The 17,712-nt window shown below is 59.5% G+C and overlaps 1 protein-coding gene across 3 annotated transcripts in view; it reads left to right on the forward strand.

Annotated features, from left to right (window-relative positions):
- SEPTIN9 (septin 9) overlaps nucleotides 1-17,712 on the forward strand; it is a 164,156-nt gene that overhangs the window by 54,202 nt on the left and 92,242 nt on the right. The window contains exon 1 of one of the 3 annotated variants that reach the window (XM_069482905.1): nucleotides 10,561-10,780. The exons of the other annotated variants lie outside the window; for them this stretch is intronic. Within the exon in view, the coding sequence (XP_069339006.1) occupies nucleotides 10,726-10,780 (55 nt within the window). The 5' untranslated portion in view covers nucleotides 10,561-10,725. Of the gene's footprint in view, nucleotides 1-10,560; nucleotides 10,781-17,712 lie in introns of those variants that run through there. 3 annotated transcript variants of the gene reach the window in all.

Raw genomic sequence — 17,712 nt, forward strand, 5'->3', positions numbered from 1 at the left:
TATCGGAGGCTCCCCTTGATTTGTGTGCAGGTCTGTGCTCCAGACTGTGGGGTCCTGCAGCTCACAGGCAGGGTCCCTGACTCGCCCCACCGCTGGGGCTGTGCCACTCCAGATGTGTGCTCAGATGGCAGGCCCAGCATGGATGGGACGAGCCACAGAGACGCAGACTTCGGGTGACTCCCTGTGACCAGTATAGATGTGGCCCCGTCTGGGAATGTCCCCACCCTGTTCCTGTAGGTGAGAAATGTCTCCCTGCTGGAAAACAGCTGTGCTGGGACGCTGGCCGTCTGGCTGGCAGGACTGCTGGGGCAGGGGAGTGGCGTTGCTAGCGCTTCCTTCCTCCTCAGGCTGGATCTGCCGTCCGGGTTCTCTGCAGCAGGAGAACATGATTGCTTGTCCCCACATTGTTGAGTCTCTGCTCCGTGACACCTGCCTCCCAGTCCCTGCTGCCTGGCTCCCACCTCCCGAGAAGATGCAGAGGGCACGCACTTGTGCATTCTCGGTCGGGGCAGGCGATGCTGCATGTGCTCGCCGGGCCCCTTCGTCCTTCTAAAGGGCTTTCCATTCAACACATTCGTCACACGCCTGTGGAGACTCTCACGGACGCCACACGGGCAGTCAGCCCTGAGTTAGAGGCTGCCCCGGGGACCAGGAAAACAGAGGGAGGGCCCAGAGGAGAACCCCTCCATGGGCATCCCAGGAAGGCTTCCTAGAAGCAGCAGCATCTGAACTGAGACCTGAAGGACTGAGATTGAGCCAGGCCCGCAGTGTGGGAAGGGCCTGCCAGGCAGAGGGGGCAGGACAAGGCAGGCACAGAGGTCGGGCACCTGGTGTGTGGGGAAGTGGGAGCAGCTGGGCGTGACCCGAGGGCAGGGACAGGCGTCACCCGAGGGCAGAGACAGGCGTGCGCAGAGGAGGCAGAAGTGGCCTGCAGGAGACCAGTGATAGGTGATGCCTACCCGGCCTTGCTAGGCTCTCACTCTGTGCTCAGCAGTGATACAAAGCCTCTGAGGGCTGTGAGCAAGTCACATGTACATTTTAGAAAGGTCATTATGCCACCAACAGCCTGGAGTCTCAGTTAGGAGCACCCAGACCCGGGGAGGGGCCCAGCTGGGAGCCACTGCGTGCTCCCTCCCCAGAGCAGGAGAAAGACACTGGGTGTTTATGATTAATTAAAAACCAACAAACAAGCTGCTTTCCTCCCCCAGACCTGTCTCTGACCTGGCGTCGTCCGGGACCCACCACCCAGAGGCAGAAAGGTGGCGACTGGCTCTCAGAGGCCTTGGCCTGTCTTGTTCACATTCTCCCTGGCCCGTTTCCTCCCAGTTCACCCTTCTGCCTCCTTGCCTGCAGGAGTCTCCCTTAAGACTGTCTGTCCCAGACGGGCAGGTCCCCAGCACCACGGAGCAGCCCTAGGGGCCCCCTTTGCTTCAGGAGCCCCCAGATGCAGATGCTGCAGGGACAGCAGGCGGCCCCTGGGCCTCTGCTGTTTGTGCTTGTCCCTCCCCTGGCGGAGCCTGGCCAGCGCTGGCAGACCGCGGCAAGGGCCCTCGGCCGGGGCAAGTCACCGAGGCCAGTGACTCATGCTGGGGGAGGGAACGGCGGAGCACAAGGCGGGTGTGTTCACAGCAAACCCATTAAGTCCCCAGAGGTCACTCCACTGGGGGGACAAATGGCTCATTTAGGTTGATCTGGCTGCCGGCTGGGTTCCAGCAACACTCGGGGTGGGGAAGATTTCATTATCCAGGGAAAGCAATACCAGATTGTCTGGAGGGGGCCCAGCCAGCGCCCGCTCTTCCTGCCTGCCTCCCACGCAGAGCATTCTGTTCCCAAGGCGTCGGCCAAGAACGCGAGGCAGCGTCTCAGGTGCAGAGGGTGGTATGGCTGCCACCCTCTCCCCTGGGGTCGCTGTGAGGCACAGGGTGCGTTTGGTGACACAGAACCTCCTCTCAACTTGTGGTGGGCTGGGAACGGGGTGGAAACACCCAGCCCACGGGGGGCCCCACACACATCTTGGCTGTTAATGTTGGTCCCAGGAGCCTCTCCTGAGTGGGCTGGAGGACTAGAGCGGTTCCTTTTTGTGCTTCTCCGCCCTCCCGTGGAGGTGTCGGCACACAGCCCGAGGTGGTCAGCAGAAGCTAGGAGAGGGGGACAGGGTTGGGGACCTGCCAGCTCACAATTCTACCCCTGAACTCCGGTGGCTTCCCTGCGGAGGTCACCAAAGCCTGCAGAGATGGGCAGAGTCACCCAGGTGGTCCCCCCTCCCTCGGACCCTGGGTTTTCCCTCTGAAGAAAGTTCTGGAGCACCCGGAGGTCCTGGGGTGCTGGCTGGGGTGGGGAGCAAAGCCAGGTGTGCCTAGGAGACTCACACCTCCGCGTCGCACCTCTGGGAACAGCCTGCAGCTCCCTGTGCCCAGGCTGATTCCAGAAACGTCTCTTCACAGCCACCGTTTGATGGGAAACCAGTCCTCTGCAGGGCCCAGAGCAAGCTCGGTCTCTCCCTCGCAGGTGCCCGTCTCTGCTGGGGATGCAGAGACGATGTCCCCGGCCCTCTCTGGGGGCCAGTCTCCCCCGGGGACACTGATGGTCTTGAGCTCCTCGAAAGTGAGGGGCTGATGCCCCAAAGTCCAGGCCCCCAGAAAGAGCTGCCAGCAGTCCACACCTCCACATCTGCCCAGCTGTGTGGTCTGGGGGAGACTGAAGTGCTACCCTTTTCCACCGGCAAAAGCTGCAGTCAGGCTGACTTTAATTCTCTCTCTCTCTCTTTTAAACAGCCCAAACTGGCCAAAGATAGAGCGAGTGGCACTGATAGGTACTGAGCTCCCTGTCGCTGGAGGTGTTCAAGAGCAGGGTGGATGGGCTGTAGGGGGCAGGGATTGAAGGATGGTTCCAGCAGGGCGGCGGTGGCAGGATGAGCCCAGTAGACCCTTCTGCGTGGGTGCGGAAGTGGGAAGGAGGGCTCCCTGGCTGCCACTGCCACCTCAGTCCTCTTTCCTGCCACCTGCTGGGTCTCGAGAGGGGGTGGGGGTGGGCAGGGGCACTGTTAGAGCACGTGGCCGCCGTCCACAGGGGGCAGGCAGGGAGGGGAGTTCTCCGGGGACGATGTCGTCTTGGTCAGTGTGGTGACTTTAAAAATAAGTGCTTTCTCGTCTGCTTGGCTGCCTGTTGTTCCTGCTGACGTGGAACTAGGGCAGCTGGTGACTCAGCCGTGTCCCCACACTGCACCAGTGGCAAGTTGCCTGCGGCCTCAGACCCCACAGGGCAGGGCGCCTGTTGGAGAAAAATGGTAGGGAGGCCAGGACACCAAGAGCCCCTGGGACAGCCTGGCCATCCTGGCAGTCATGGGGTCTAGCCAAGTGTCCTTGCAGCCCCAGGGCTGAGGAGCCTGCAGGCCGGCACAGCCAGAGATGCGGGACATGTGCCTCGGTCACCGGCTGCTTTGGGGCTGGGCAGGTTGCAGGCTGGCCACTCCTGCCTGGCGCCTGTGTGACTTTGTGGAGCCCCCGGGAAGGTCGGCGGGTTTCTCCACCAGCTGGTGCGAATGGGGTGCTGCGTCTCCTGCCCCACCCCTGCAGCTCCCGCCCCAGGTGGTTGCTAGGGAGATGGGGACGTTATCCGTTCCAAAGCCATATTTGGGGGCCTGGAGTAGGAATGGAGGGTTGTGGGTATAAAGAGTGCTTTGCCTATTCTCAGGGCCTGTCTTCAGCTGTAACCAGGTATATGGCACAACGAAGTACCCACCATAGGGTGGAAGCAAGATCACACATCCAGCCCGCGGCCTAGCCATGTGCCAAGCACTCCCCACATGTCGCTTTCCTTTTGAGTCCACTGCCCGGAGCCCCCCACAAGAGTTCAGTGGAAAAGGTAGGTCAGAAGGTGGACAGGGAACGATCAGGAAGAAAACAGGAGCCGTAAAGGGAAGAGTCCTCTTCCTCCCCCACCAGGCCTGGGTTATGGCGCCCCAGCGCCGGGGGCGGCATCCCGGGCATCTGAATGTACCACCAAAAGCTCACTGGACGTGCAAACAAACAAACGACGCTCAGGACCCACAAGCCAGGGTTCTGCTGGTGAGGGTCATCTTGGCGGGTCACAATTTCCACCCAGTGCTGCGCTCTGTGTGAGCGGCCCCCGCCCCCCTCGCTCCTCTCATGGCAGTAAAATGTGCAAGTGAGACCGGAGGCCGGAGACTGGGCAGTGCTGCCGCCCCTGGCCACGCGGGCAGAGTCCGGAGCGGGGACTCCAGGCTGATTCGCCCAGTGCTGGGGAGGGGCTGGGGTGGGGGTGGGGGGCAGAGCGTTTGCCCCTCCGAAGGCCAGAGGCCAGGAGCCTCCTTGGGAAAGCAAGAACTTAAAGACTAATACTTTGTTTAAAAAGTCCCCTGCCTTGGAGATAAGAGCCCAGGCGGCTGTGGTCAGGGTTTGCGGTAAATTTCCTGCACAAAGCAGGCTGGGTGATAACTGGGAAGTTTGGGAACAGATTAGTCACATGCTCCTTTGAAGCAGAACCTTATGGTTGCGTTTAAGCGGCCAGGCAGCAGGTGCGATGGGGTTTTGCAGCCTCACACCGGTCTCGGTCAGACTGCACGGGAGGAGTCGAACACGGGTGACCTGAGAGGGACTCAGTGGTCCACAGCCTGGTGCTGCACCCGGCACAGGTGACGGAGAGGGACACGAAGTCCTGGGGTGTGACCTGGATGCATGGAGGTCCGGACTGGTCTACCTGGTGGCTGGCAGGCGTGCAGAGTCCGTGTGGGATCTGATGGCTTCCTCTGCCCCTTTGGGCTGATGCCCTGTCAGGAGTCACGTGACTCTGCCATCCTGCAAAAAAGGGAACCGCACTTGGTCATTCCATAGGATTGAGCAGGTGTTTGGGGAGTCCCTGTTGCACACCTGGGGGTGAGAAGCAACTGTCTCCAGGGGTCTCATGGGGACACTGGGAGAGTCGCTCTGATGTTTAAGACTAGAGTGGCCAGGAGCCAGCGGGGGAGACTTGGCAGAAGCTATCCAGGTAGAGGGGACAGCTGATGCAAATGTCCTGGGGCAGAAGGCAGCGGCCTGAAGAAAGGAGGCTGGTGGGGCTGAGAGAGTCCAAAGAGGGCAGAGGCTGGGTTGGCTGGGTTGCCTTAGACCTTGGCGACCTTGGTAAGGAGTTTGCACCTTATTCTAAGTGCAAGCAAGGCTGAGGGAGGGAACATCATCTGATCGACTTTTAGAACCTCCTTGTGAGTGTGGAATGGAGGGAAGCGAGAGGAAGCAGGCGGGCCCTTAGGAGACACGGCAGGACCTGTGTGAGGGGACAGGGTGGCATGAGCTGGTTGTTCCGCTGGTGGTTCCACTGGGGGCTGGGTGTTCAACACAGCCATTACTAAAAATTAAATTATATACAACTATCATCATGCAAGTTATATATGATTTATTAATTGTATACCAAATATGTATTTTAATAAAATATAGAAGATTAAACAAATTATATGTAATTAAAAAAATTAAATTATATAGAATTATCATATGATATAGCAATTCCACTCCTGGGCATATACCCAAAAGAATTAAAAGCAAGGACTTAAACAGATATTTGCACATCCATGTGTTTTAAATTAAAATTTTTTTCTTTTGGAGACAGAGTCTGCTCTGTCACTCAGGCTAAAGTGTAGTGACATCATCATAGCTCACTGCAATCTCAAACTCCTGGGCTCAAGCCATCCTCCTGCCTCAGCCTCCTGAGTAGCTGGGACTATATAGGCGCACACCACCATGTCCGGCTAATTTTTCTATTTTTTGTAGAGATGGGATCTCGCTCTTGCTCAGGTTGGTCTTGAACTCCTGGCCTCTAGCGATCCTCCTGCTTCGGCCTCCCATAGCACTAGGATTACAGGTGTGAGCCATGGTGCCCGACCTGCACATCCATGTTTATAGTAGTGTTATTCACAATAGCTCAAAGGTGGAAACAACCCAAGCATCCACTGAGGGATGAATGGATGAACAAAACGTGGCATGTGCAGACAATGGGATATTATTCAGTCTTTAAAAAGAAGGGAACTCTGACACCTGCTACAACATTGACGACATCATGCTAAGTGAAAGAAGCCGTTCTCAAAAGGACAAATAGCGTATGAGTCCATTTAGATGAGATCCCTAGAGTAGACAAATTCATACAAACGGAAGTTAGAATGGTGGTTTCCAGGAGCTGGCAGGAAGAGAGAAGCGGAAGTTATTGTTCAGTGGAGACAGAGGTTCAGTTTAGGAAGCTGGAAAACGATTTGGAGATGGACGGTGGTGATGTTTGTACAAAGATGGGAATGTTGACTCGATGTCACTGAACTGTAAACTGAAGTGTGGTTAAAATGGTAAATTTTATGTGTATTTTATCACAATAAAATGCATTGCTTTGTTAGAAAAAAAGAAATTCAAAGTTAAATTATATATTAGACTTATATAGATTTCTTGTAAGTAATTATATCTAAAACAGAGGTAGTAAATACACAAAACTCATCACTTCCTGGGTTTTTTGCTTCATTTAATGATTGTGCTCTTGATGTTATTTTCTCGAGGTGGTATCTGCGGGGCAGAAACTCTACACTGGTGGCTACTGCCATCCGTCCCATCTTTGCCTTCAATAATGTCCTACTGGTGACTTGAAACTGGCTAAGGCGGGAATATTTACACCATGGGAATAGGCCAATGCTACCAATCTGGCGCTGTTGCGGTTGTTGTAAACTCCAGACTGCTGGCTGTTAAACGTTAGCAGCTCAACACTGGAGAGGACTGTGCAGACTGACCTGCAGGTATCTGGAGGGAGAGACTCACTGTGGCTTGGAGGTGGGGGTGAGGGGAAGAGAGGACTCCAGGGTGACACCTAGATACTGGACTTCAGCGACCAGGTGGCTGGTGGCACCGTTTGCTAGGATGGGGGCTGTGGAGGGCCCAGCCACTGATAGAGCCGAGGTGCTGGAGCTCAGCGAGGTCTACCGTGTTCCAGGCCTGTGCAGAGATGAGACTGTACAGCCCCTGCCCTGGCGAAGCCTTCGTCTGGGGGCGGGGAACAAATCCAGTCACTTAATGGGGTGTCCTGTCCCAAGGTTCACTGCCCTTTCTCTGTTGCCCAGGCTCCATTTGCTGAGTAGCTTCCTTGCCAGTTCGGCATCCCCCGAGGGCTGCACCTGGGAACACTGGGTCACGGATACTGATGCACGTGCCAAGCGGCTGTTTCCGCCCGCGGGTTTCCTCCCTCCCTCTTTCCCATGCTCTGCAAGCTCTGTTCCAACTCAGCTGGACCTAGGGGGCTGCTCTTCAGGCCTGCCCCTCCCAGTCCCACTGCCCCTCCTTCTGGACAGTGCCAGCTGCCCACAGCAGGTTTTGTGACTTGTCAGACATCTTTACAATATGAAGCTTTGCATAAGGAGTGATTCAGATGGGAACTTAAGGTCTGTGTGGGTTTCCTGGGGCTGCTGTCCCAAACCGCCGCAAACTGGGTGGCTTCAGACAACAGAACTGTGTTCTCCCACAGTTCTGGAGGCTGGAAGTCTGCCATCAAGGTGTCAGCAGGGCTGCATGGCCTCTGAAGGCTCCCGGGAACACCCTTCCCGCCTCTTCCAGCACCTCGTGGCTCTGGGCATTCCCGGCCTGTGGCTGCATCACTCCGACCTCTGCCTCCGTCTTCACGTGTCTTTCCCTGCGCCTCTGTGCCTTCTCTTCTGTCCCTTGTGAGGACACTTATCCCTGGATTTTGGGCCCGCCCTAATCCAGCATGATCCTGAGATCCTTCACCTTATTTACATCTGCAGAAACCCGTTTACTGAACCAGGTCACATTCTGAGGTCCTGGGTGGGAATATCTTTTGGGGGGGGTCCCCATTCAACTCACCGCAGGTCTCGTGGTGTGCCTGTGAGGCAGGCCAGGCCCGCAGTTGGTCTTGCCTCCTCTCGTGACCGTGGGAGAGTGCACCATCACAGCAGGTGGAGGCCTTACAGGTTCTTTTGTTCTTGCCAAAGTTACTCATTTTTCTCTCAGCTGCCGCTTGCTCAACTTACCTGCCCAGCCTCTGCCAGGACCCTTTGTCCAGGCCCAGGGGAGGGGTCTGGAGGCTCCTCACCACCCTATAGCAATCCGGTCTCATTAAAACCCTGGAGCCCCAGACTGGATCCCGCCCTCAGCGGTGATCAAAGGACAGCCTGGGGGATTATTAAAGGGCTGGAGAAGGATGACTTTGCCTGAGAAAGGGAGAAGGCCAAGCTGCATTGTCCTCGACTTTGGAAAGGGTAATCGTGACTTGAAGGGTGGTGCCCAGCTGTTTCCCATCTCTTCCATAGACAGCAAATAAATAAATAAATAAATAAAATAAAAAATAAAAAAAAGGGGGAAATAAATAAGGGAAATAAATGATGTACAATTATAGTAGTTGGTTAGATACCAAGGTGAAGTTCCTGGCTCGGAGTGTGGCCACGCTCCGGGGTGGGTTTCCCGAAGGAGCTTGGGAACCTCCTTAGCTGCAAGTTCCTAGACCTGGTAACTGGGCCTCAGTGGTTAAAATGCAGGGGGCGGCGGCCAGGGATGGAGCGGGCGGGCGCTTTCTGGCCTCCCTCTTGCCATTGTCCTTGGGGTTCCCATTTTGGTGAGGCGGGCACCCTGGCAGGCTCCCCAGGGACACAAACGTAAGTATGTTTGGCTCCACTGTGCATGGAGACGAATAATGCACAATAAACCCACCCTGAGCTAATCTGGAAGAACTTCATGCCGGCTCCGGGGGAGAACAATCGCATGGGTGTGTCTGCACTCCCCAGGTGCTTTTTATAAACACACCGGAGAATCATGCTGTGTCCCAGGTTGGATGCTGTCCCGGAGACCCGGCATCTTCTCAGGGGGCTGAGCTGTTGGGCTGGATTTCTTAGGGATTGGAACCCCCAGTCCCCTAATGCAGGGTGAACAGGTGGCCCAGCAGGGGGTGGACGATCTGATGGGCCCAGGTTTTCATACAAGAAATGCCCTGGGCTGGTGTGGAAGCCACGAGGTGCTCTCAATGGCAGTAACAACTCCGTTTCTGAAACGTGGGCTCCCAGGCAGACGAGGGTGTGCACGCATCTGAAATGTCTGTGGTTTTGCAGTTCCCATGTCCACAAACTCATTTGGTGGAAAATAGTTCAAAAATATCCAAAGCATGAGGGAGGGAGTGACCGCTTTTCTTAAAAAGAAAAGGACTCGATTTCAGCTACCTAAAAAGTCCACCAAACCTGGTCCGTTCTCTGAAGGAGACCCCACCCTGCCCATGACCCAGGGAGCACCTCCACAGGTCCCAGGGGGCCCTTGGGTCTCAGCACCCCTGCACATGTGGGACCTTTCAGAGGTGGGACAGATGGGATAGAGTGGGCAGTGACCCAGCCCAGACCCAGGCTGAGCTCTCCGTCACTCCCATGGCCACACAACTCAGGGGACCATATTGCAGAGTTGCCACCAGCTGGGTGGTGTCATCCTCTGCTGGGAATTCTCCCAGACTCTGGCAGAGGCCCTGCGTCTGAGGTCGGGGTGGTATGGAGAGTAGGCAGGAGTGGGTACCGGCTCACCAGGGTGAGTGGGAGAAACACCCCTCTCGGTTGCAGGTGCCAGACCTGAAGGGCCCTTCCTGGGGACGAGAGCCTGTTGCTGCTCAGGGTCTGTCTGTGTCTAACCCATCGTCTTGTCCCCAGCACCTAGGACCTGACCGCCTTGTCAGCAATAGCATTTAGTCCCACTTGGCCAGTGAAGTGCAGACTGCTGGCCCGAGGGAGAGGCCGGACTGGTCCCTGACCTCCAGGGAGAAGTCCCTCGGCAGCTCCCTTTCCCCATCGCCTAGTTCCTTCCTTCAGACTTCTGAATCGTTTCCTCTTTGCTAGGTCTACTTTCTCCTCCCAGAAGGCCCTCGTGGAGGAGGGGGAGGTGGCACACGCCCGTCCTCTGGGCCAGCGCCTGCACTAGTGCCCGGCCCAGAGGGTGCAGCAGCGACCCTCGAGGGTGCTCTCGGTGGGTGGGATGGGGTGGCCTCCCGCCTGGGGCCGCGTGGCTCGCGTGTCCTCCCAGCGCCTCTCTTTAGCCCTCGGGCGGCATCCCGCCCGCCAGCCGGGCCGAGCGCGCCGCCGTTTAACCCTCGCAGGCGCGGAGCGCGCGGAGGCAAACTTTGTTTAGCTGCCCAAATAAAACCTCCCGCAGAAGGAACTCTGCGCCAGGGGAAGGGGAGGAATCTTTTCCCCTCTCCGCGCCCGCCCCCGCGGCCCGGCCTCCACATCCGCCCACATCTGGCCGCAGCGGGGCGTCCGCGGGGAGGGGCTAGGCCGCGTTCGTCGCCGTCCCCTGGGCGCGGGCCAGGCGGCGAGAAGGGGGGCGCGCGGTCGTGTGCCCAGGACTCGCGGGTCTCCCGGCGGCCGCTCTGGCCCCAGCGCCCCAGGCCCGGCCTTGACGGGCGGGCGCAGCAGCCAGTGCGAGACGGGAGGGCCGGCCGCGGTGCGGGAACCTGATCCGCCCGGGAGGCGGGGGCGGGGCGGGGGCCGGGGCGGGCGGAGGCGGCGGGCGCGGGGAGGGGCGGGTGCCCGCCTTCCTCCCCCATTCATTCAGCCGAGCCGGGGGCCGAGGGGCTCCGGCGGCGAGCTCTGCACAGCAGGAGCGCGGGCGCGGCGCCCCAGCCAGCGCGCAGGGCCCGGCCTGGCCGGGGGCGCTTTCTCGCCGCCGCCCTCGCGCGACCCGCTGCCCGCCAGCCACCATGTCCGACCCCGCGGTCAACGCGCAGCTGGACGGGATCATCTCGGACTTCGAAGGTGGGTTCCTTGCCGGCCGCCGCGGTCGTGCTAGGGGGACCCTCCGGGCGGGCCTGGCGCGGGACGCGGGTGCGCGGAGGGGAGGCGGGACCCCCACTGGAGGCGCCCTCCCGCCAGGAGCGCAGCGCGCCCCCAGCTCCGCGGCCTCGTCGCCTACGTGGAGGACCCCGTTCGGAGGACCTGCGGCGACAGCGCACCCTCACGGGACCCCGCGCTCGCTCGCCCTGCGCACCGCCGCCCGGTTTCCTTCCTTTTATTGTTGTTTGTGTTTGCCGAGCGACAGCCACCTCCTCGAGGGCTCGCGGAGCTTCCTCAGAACTATCCGGGGCGCGCAGTTTCACTACGGGAAATCGATCAGCCCCTTCCCCGGCGGCTCTCGGGCCCCCTGGGGCTGGGCGGCTAGATGGGGAGTAAGTTCTGCCTCGGACCGATTGGGCAGCTGCGTCCTGCCGGGGTGGACAGCCCTCCCCTCCCCCACGCCAATTTCGGGGCCGGGGCTGAACCGAATCCCGGCCAGGCAGGGCAGCCAAGTTGCGCAGCACACGGGGCGGGAGCACAGAGCGGACACGGACCAGGCCGTGGCGGGGTCCTGAGTGGGGTGTCCCACGGCCGCATCCAGGCCCGGGCACTCCTCATCCGCCTCCCAGAATCGGGCTGTTGGGGGCAGAGGGGACCTGCGTGCGGGCAGGGAGAGCATTTCAGCTCTCTTACCCCTTCGGGGTTCACGAAATGTGGAGAGACTTGGGGGGCTTATCCCTCCGAGCGTGGGTCCGGCATCCCCGTCCCTAGGCCCGTGTGTGTCGCTTTCGTGCGTCCTCGTGACTGCCAGTGCTCGGGCTCTGTGTCCTGCGTCCCCGGGAGCAAATACAGCAGTCGGAAGGGAAGCTCACACAATAGTCTCCAGCGCTGCTGGGCCAGGGTTTCGGAGGGGCGGGCCTGCCTCTGCCGGGACCTGGAGCCCCCGCCCCTCGGAGGGGCTCCCAGGCAGCCGCGGGCAGGGAAGGGGAGAGGCGGGGCTGAAAGAAGTCCAGGTGCCGGCCAAGTGGGAGCTGACAGGGCTCAGGTCCTCCTCCCTCCCTGGCCAGAACCAGCGCTGGAAGCTGGGTGTCCCGAGGCAAGCGGTCCACATAGTCCACCTGGGGTCAGCCCTGTCGGTGGAGGTGGGGGATGGGGCGGTGGGGGGCAGCCTCCAGGGGACCAAAAGCTTGGCTGGACTCCAAGCAGAGTGCCGGCACTGTGCTTCTGGGCTGCGCCTGGACTGGCCTGGGGGGAAGGGGGTCTCATGCAGTGGCCAGTGGCTGGCACCCGCTGTGCAAAGCATGAGATGTCCTCATCTACTTTGTCAGCTCAGTGGTGGGAGTCCTTCTTCAAACTCTAGCACTTTTTCCATCCACACGGCCCAGAACAAGGGAGGTCTGGGTCTGAGAGCTGTGGTGACTTGTCCCCTGGTTATCTGGGCTCATGCTGGGGTCTCCCTGGGCCTGCTTTGTTCTGCTCCGCCCTCTGCATTTGCAGGTCTTCCCCGCCACTGCTCCTGCAGGGCCCTCCGTCTGCCTGGGTGCCCGAGTGGCAAGGGTTAGCTAATCCTAGCTCAGGATCCTAGGCAAGGGTTAGCTGACCCCTTTCCTATAAGTGCTGGTGGGGAGAGAGGAGAGGAGAGGAGAGGCTGTCCCTTCAGGTCCTGTGCTCTGGGGACACTCTCCTCCTGGCCTGCGGGAGTTGGGGTCTCTGCTCTCATTCCGTGGTCGAAAGCATTGGGTCTACAGTGGCGTTTCTAGGGGAGAAGGCACTGCTGGGTGGGAGGGAAGGCTGAGGTTTGAGGGTCCTGTCGGCCTCACAGCTGTTGCCACTGGCACCGTGGAGGTTGTTAGCGCCCCTGCCTGGGGAGCCCTGTGTGAAACTCTGTCCTCCCCCACATGCCCCCATCTGGAGACGCCTCTGCGGGGCCTCCTACGCCAGCTTCTTGACCCTCTAATTTAGCCCAAGACAATGGCCTCATTGAGACCATCCTGGTGCAGCAGTTGGCAGCCCTTTGACTCTGGGGAAGAGTTCTCAGTCTTGGAGAGTGAGCCTCAGTCTTCTGGTTCTCTGTGTGTATCAGTGTCCCCCCACCCCCGAACAATTTCCTCGGGGAATCCAGCCTCAGGGCCCCCCAGGCACGCTGAGTGGGAGTGCGAGCATGCGCAGGAGTGTGCGCGAGGGTCTGTACCGCCCACCTGGGAAGGGAAAGGCGGCCCTCCCTGGTGCCCCAGGAACTTGGAGTGGAGTTGGTGGGCGGGGAGGGTGCGACTGTGGACACGGACAGCCTTGGACAGACGGATGTGGATGTGGGAAGGGATGGGCAGAGGAGGAGGAGGGCGTACCCGGCCACGGGGGATGCGAGCTGGCAGCCTTTGAATCAGGGCAGGGAGAGGTCACCGCTGGGCTGGCCGAGGGGGGAAGTCGGTATGGGGGAGGTGGACCTTGAGGGAGCACAGGGATTTGATTGCTGGAGGAAGGGGGAGAGCGTTCCCGCCAGGGGCAGCCGGCAGCAGCGGGGGAGGCCCCATGAGCTGGCCAGAGAGGGGGCTGGGGCATAGGAGGGGCCAGCTCAAAAGACCAGATGGGCCAGACAAGGAGGGCCAGGCATGCCCGCGGGGAGTGCCGAGGTCTGGAGCGGGAGCTGGAGGAGCAGGCCTCTGTCCTGGGGGCAGCCCACCGGGAGGCTCCATTTCTGTGAGGTAGGTAGAAAGGTAGGGAGGAAACTGCCAGCTCCTTGGCAGTGCCCCATAGTGGCCCAGTGGTTCCTGAGGTCAGCGGATGTGGCGCCCCTCAGGAAGCTCATGTTGGTTGCTGAGAGGCGGAGACTGTAGGGGCCACCCCCAAAGCAGGGCCAGTGCTGAGCCACAGTGACTCTGGGGGGATTTTTAAAATGAGCAGACGTCCAGCCCTGGAATTCCGTAATGGGGCCAAGGGCCCTGGTCGGGGTGTTTCTGGGAGGTTTGAACTAGTGGCCCTACGCAGGGTAGGATGCATGCCCTGCAGGGCAGAGGGCAAGTGACCTGGGGTGGGGTCGTGGGTGCTCAGGCCAGAGCAGCCTGCCCCCTCGGGGCAGACGGGAAGCCACCGTGTGTGTGTGTGTGTGTGTGTGTGTGTGTGTGTGTTGTGTGTGGCGTAGGTACTTGGAGTTAAACTTCTGCCAATGCTGCACATCCTGGGTGCATCTGCCACCTCCCTGGGAGCAGCACCCTTCTCCCTCCCCCAGGGCTTCCCCACCCCTGCCCCCACTGTGGACTGAGGGAGCCCCCGTTCCTGAGGGTGGGAATGTTAGACTCCATCACCGAGGGGCTGCATGGGGATTCTGTCTGCTATTTTGGCCTGGTCTTTAGGGTTCAGGGGCTCCCACCGCTCCCACTGTCCTCCATGGACACAAGCTTCCTGCATCCTGCCTTTGTCTCGGCTTCAGGGAAGGTCTCAGGGCTCTGCAGAGATGCCCCATGTAGGGCTAAGGAGAATATTTAGTATTTTGCTGATGTAGTTTTTAGAAAGTGTCATTTCCCACTTCTCCATGGCACAAACGGGCCTCGAGAGTACCAGGGCACCCGCCACTCCCCCATCAGGGTGGCGAGAGGGTGACCCCTTCCTCTGTCTCGCTCCTGGTTGGCCAAGGCACAGCCACTGGACGGCACGTTCTTGTGAGTGCAAAATGCAGGCCAAATCTGTTATCGCAAACACGATTACAACTCGGGGCTTTGTGTAACAAAAGCCGTTCCAAGTGCCAGCTGTTGGCCTACTTTCCTCAGCAGTGTTTGCTGTAACCAGATTTGCACACGGAGAAAGAATCCAAAAGTCCTTGATGTTTGTTGAAACAATCTGGCCGGAGACCCAGGCGCTCTGATCCCAGAGCTGTGTGACGTCTGCCCTTCTCCTGCCGCCCGAGGAAGACCCTCCGAGCTGTGTCCTGGAGGCAGTGCAGGCTCCGGGAGGGGCTCCTGGGGGGAAGGACCACTGGGACATGCCTGCTTGTCTGAACATCGGACACCTCTGGGGTGTGGGTGCTGGTGATGGCTGGATCCAGGTGGCCCTCTCCTCCCTGGAGGAGGAGGCCTGTTGCCTGGTGATGGGTGCAGACCTGTCCCTAATTAATGCCAGTGGGGCTCCTGTGGGATGACTCCTGCTTTTCAGCCAAGACTCAAGGCCCCTGGTGAGTAGCATCTCCCTGGCAGGAACCTACACTGGACCCCAGGGGAACAGGGGTTTCTATGCTGGGCTGTGTGCTGCAGCTAAGAAGGGCTGGGCCTCTCTCATGGGTCCCATAGCCACTGGCGTCACTGACTTGGTGCCCTTTGTGTCCAGAGCCCAGAACCAGACTGACCCGCTGTCCCGACCTTGAGCAAGTTCATTTAGTGCACCCAGGTGCCTTGCGTCTGGGCTGAGGGTTACTTGGGCCAGACATCTGGGGAGAGGCAGGTGGGGGTGAGCACCAGGACACCCTTCTGGGTGACCTCAGTCTGGAAATGCTTTCTGGGAGATGTGGCTCTCCAGGAAGGTTTTGAAAGAGGCCAGTGGCAGAGTTTGCATCAGAGAGCGGTGGATACGGCAGCTTAGAGGCTGTGTGGTGTGACGCTTAGGCCAACCTCGGCTCCACCGTTTGAAAGCGGCATGGCTCAGCGTAAGCTTCTTGGCCCCTGGGCCTCAGTTTCCTCCTCTGTCAAGTGGGGTTAGAAACGGCTCTCTGCAAGGGTGGTTGGGGGGATTCAGTGAGATGCAGCGCGTGGCACAGAGCACGGGTCCTGCTTCATAGGAGAGTGGGGGTATTGCAAAGGACACTTAAATACACGGATCTGGGTGATGGAAGGTCACAGGCCTGTCTGTTCCCACTGTGGGATGAGGCAGGACAGCGTGGTCACCACTAATTATGGTAAGCACTGCAGACACAGAGAGCCACAGAGCCTGCCTGGAGGTCCCTCTGGGTCTGGCAGATGCCCAGGCTGCTGGCGAAGCCGTGGGAGCCCCTCGCTCTGCCTGGCTGACATCCTGCAGGTTCCTCTTGATGGGAGATCGTCCTGGTCTCCCCTGCCACCTCCTGCCCCCATTCAGGGTGTCACGGATGGGTGGACCACATGCCTGTCTGCAGGGACAATGCTGACGGCGACTGGGTGACTGGACTGTGAAGACAGGGTCGAGGTTGGCAGCCTGCCCTTGGCTCTGCTGGCCAGCCTTGTCCCGAAAGGCGGTCACGGCAGGCGTCTGTGTCAGGGAGGGGTGCCTGCTGGCCTGAACGTCCTTGTCCAACAGGCCTTTGCAAGGGCCCAATCAAGTGTGTTGCAGAGCTGGGCTCGGAGCTGGAGCAGTCCCATCTAGGCCGGTATCGAGACAAGGGCTAACGTGGCCAAAGCTGTGCCCTGCAGGCCCGTCAGCTGAGCACCACCATGCGGCCTGGGGCCTGGAGTGGCAGCTGTGGGGGACTCGGTGCCTGGAGCAACCCCCCAGGGGACAGCAGCAGAGTGCCCGGTGCACAGTGGGCACCTGCTCTGGTGTGACATCACTGGGGAAATGCAAACGTGCAGCTTGTGTGCTTGTCCTGTAGGAGCCAGGGACTTCTCAGCCTGGGGACTTGTGGCCTCTCCTGCCCCTCAAGAGGGAAGTGCTGTACCCTGATACCCTGCCAGGAGAGCAGAACTGGGGTCCCTCTAACTTTCTCCACCTCCCATTTCTTTTTTTTTTTCCCCTTAAGAGATGAAGGTCTCGCTGAGTCGCCTGGGAGTGCAGTGGTGCAATCATAGCTCACTGCAACCTTGAACTCCTGGGCTGTAGCGATCCTCCTCCCTCGGCCTCCCCCCTCGGCCTCCCGAGCAGCTGGGACTATGGACTCGAGCCACCTCCCACTTCTTATGTGCCCAGGGATTTGGGGAGGTCACATTCAGAGGTGAGGCTTGGCCACTGGGGTCCAGCCCCGCGTCCCTGTTACTGCCCCCTTGCCTTTGCCTGCCAGCCGAGTGCCCCTCCCTCGCCGTGCTGGGCATGGGGCTGGCCTGCTGCTCCGAAGAGTCTTCTTGGGGCATAGCCAGGAGCACGGGGCCAGTGGGGAGTACCTGGGGACCAGGCTCAAGGGATCTGTGTTGGCCCCCAAACCTAGGATGGAGTCCCACCTTCCTGCCGGGCCAGCCCCGGGTGCTGCCTCCCGGCAAGGGGAGGGCCCGAACAGCGGGCTGGCGGGGCAGACCGTGCAGGGCATGTGGTGTGTGTGGAGGGCTGGGGTGAGGTGGGGTGGGGGTCCCGGGCAAACAGGGGCTCTGGTGGGAGACTTGCCAGAGGCTGGAGCCCCAGGAGATTTCATTTTTCAAAGATTCATCCCGGAAACCCAGCCAGAGAACTTTTCTTTTGACAAAACCACTGAGGAAAAATGGTCAAACAGTGGCTTTCTTTTTAAAGCCCTCTTGATTTTTCCCAAATTTGGAGGCTCTCTGAGTTGCTTATGAGACTGAACAGTCTGGAACTCTCTGGAACACGGTCCCAGAGCCTGAGGATTTGTAATCTCTCCAGCCAAACAGACCTACCAGTTGGACCCTAGACACCCCCAGGCGCCTGGGGGGTACTTCTGGGCCCAGGCTGTTTAATTCGGTCTGGACAGAGCCCGGAGACTCCGTTTAGACGGGACCAGCAGACGTTCCAGAAGCTTTGGGTTTGTTTTCGTTTTTAGAAGTGTTGCCAATGCCCAGAAATTTGGACGGAGGGGCAGAGGATGACCTGGACTTCGCATGGAGTATAAACAGCGAGCCCCACGCCCGCCTCTGCGCAGCGCCGCGGGGGCTGCAGTCGGACTCCTCTCTGCCTCGTGTGCTCTTGTGTTTTTCCCGTCCACCCTGTTTCCCTGAAATTCCCGAATTTCCCTCTACACTCTTCGGCCTTCCGTCTCCCCTGGCATCTCTGGGCCAATTGGGGAAACCGTC

The sequence above is a fragment of the Eulemur rufifrons genome, chromosome 9, assembly GCF_041146395.1.
Source record: "Eulemur rufifrons isolate Redbay chromosome 9, OSU_ERuf_1, whole genome shotgun sequence".
NCBI lineage: Eukaryota > Metazoa > Chordata > Mammalia > Primates > Lemuridae > Eulemur > Eulemur rufifrons.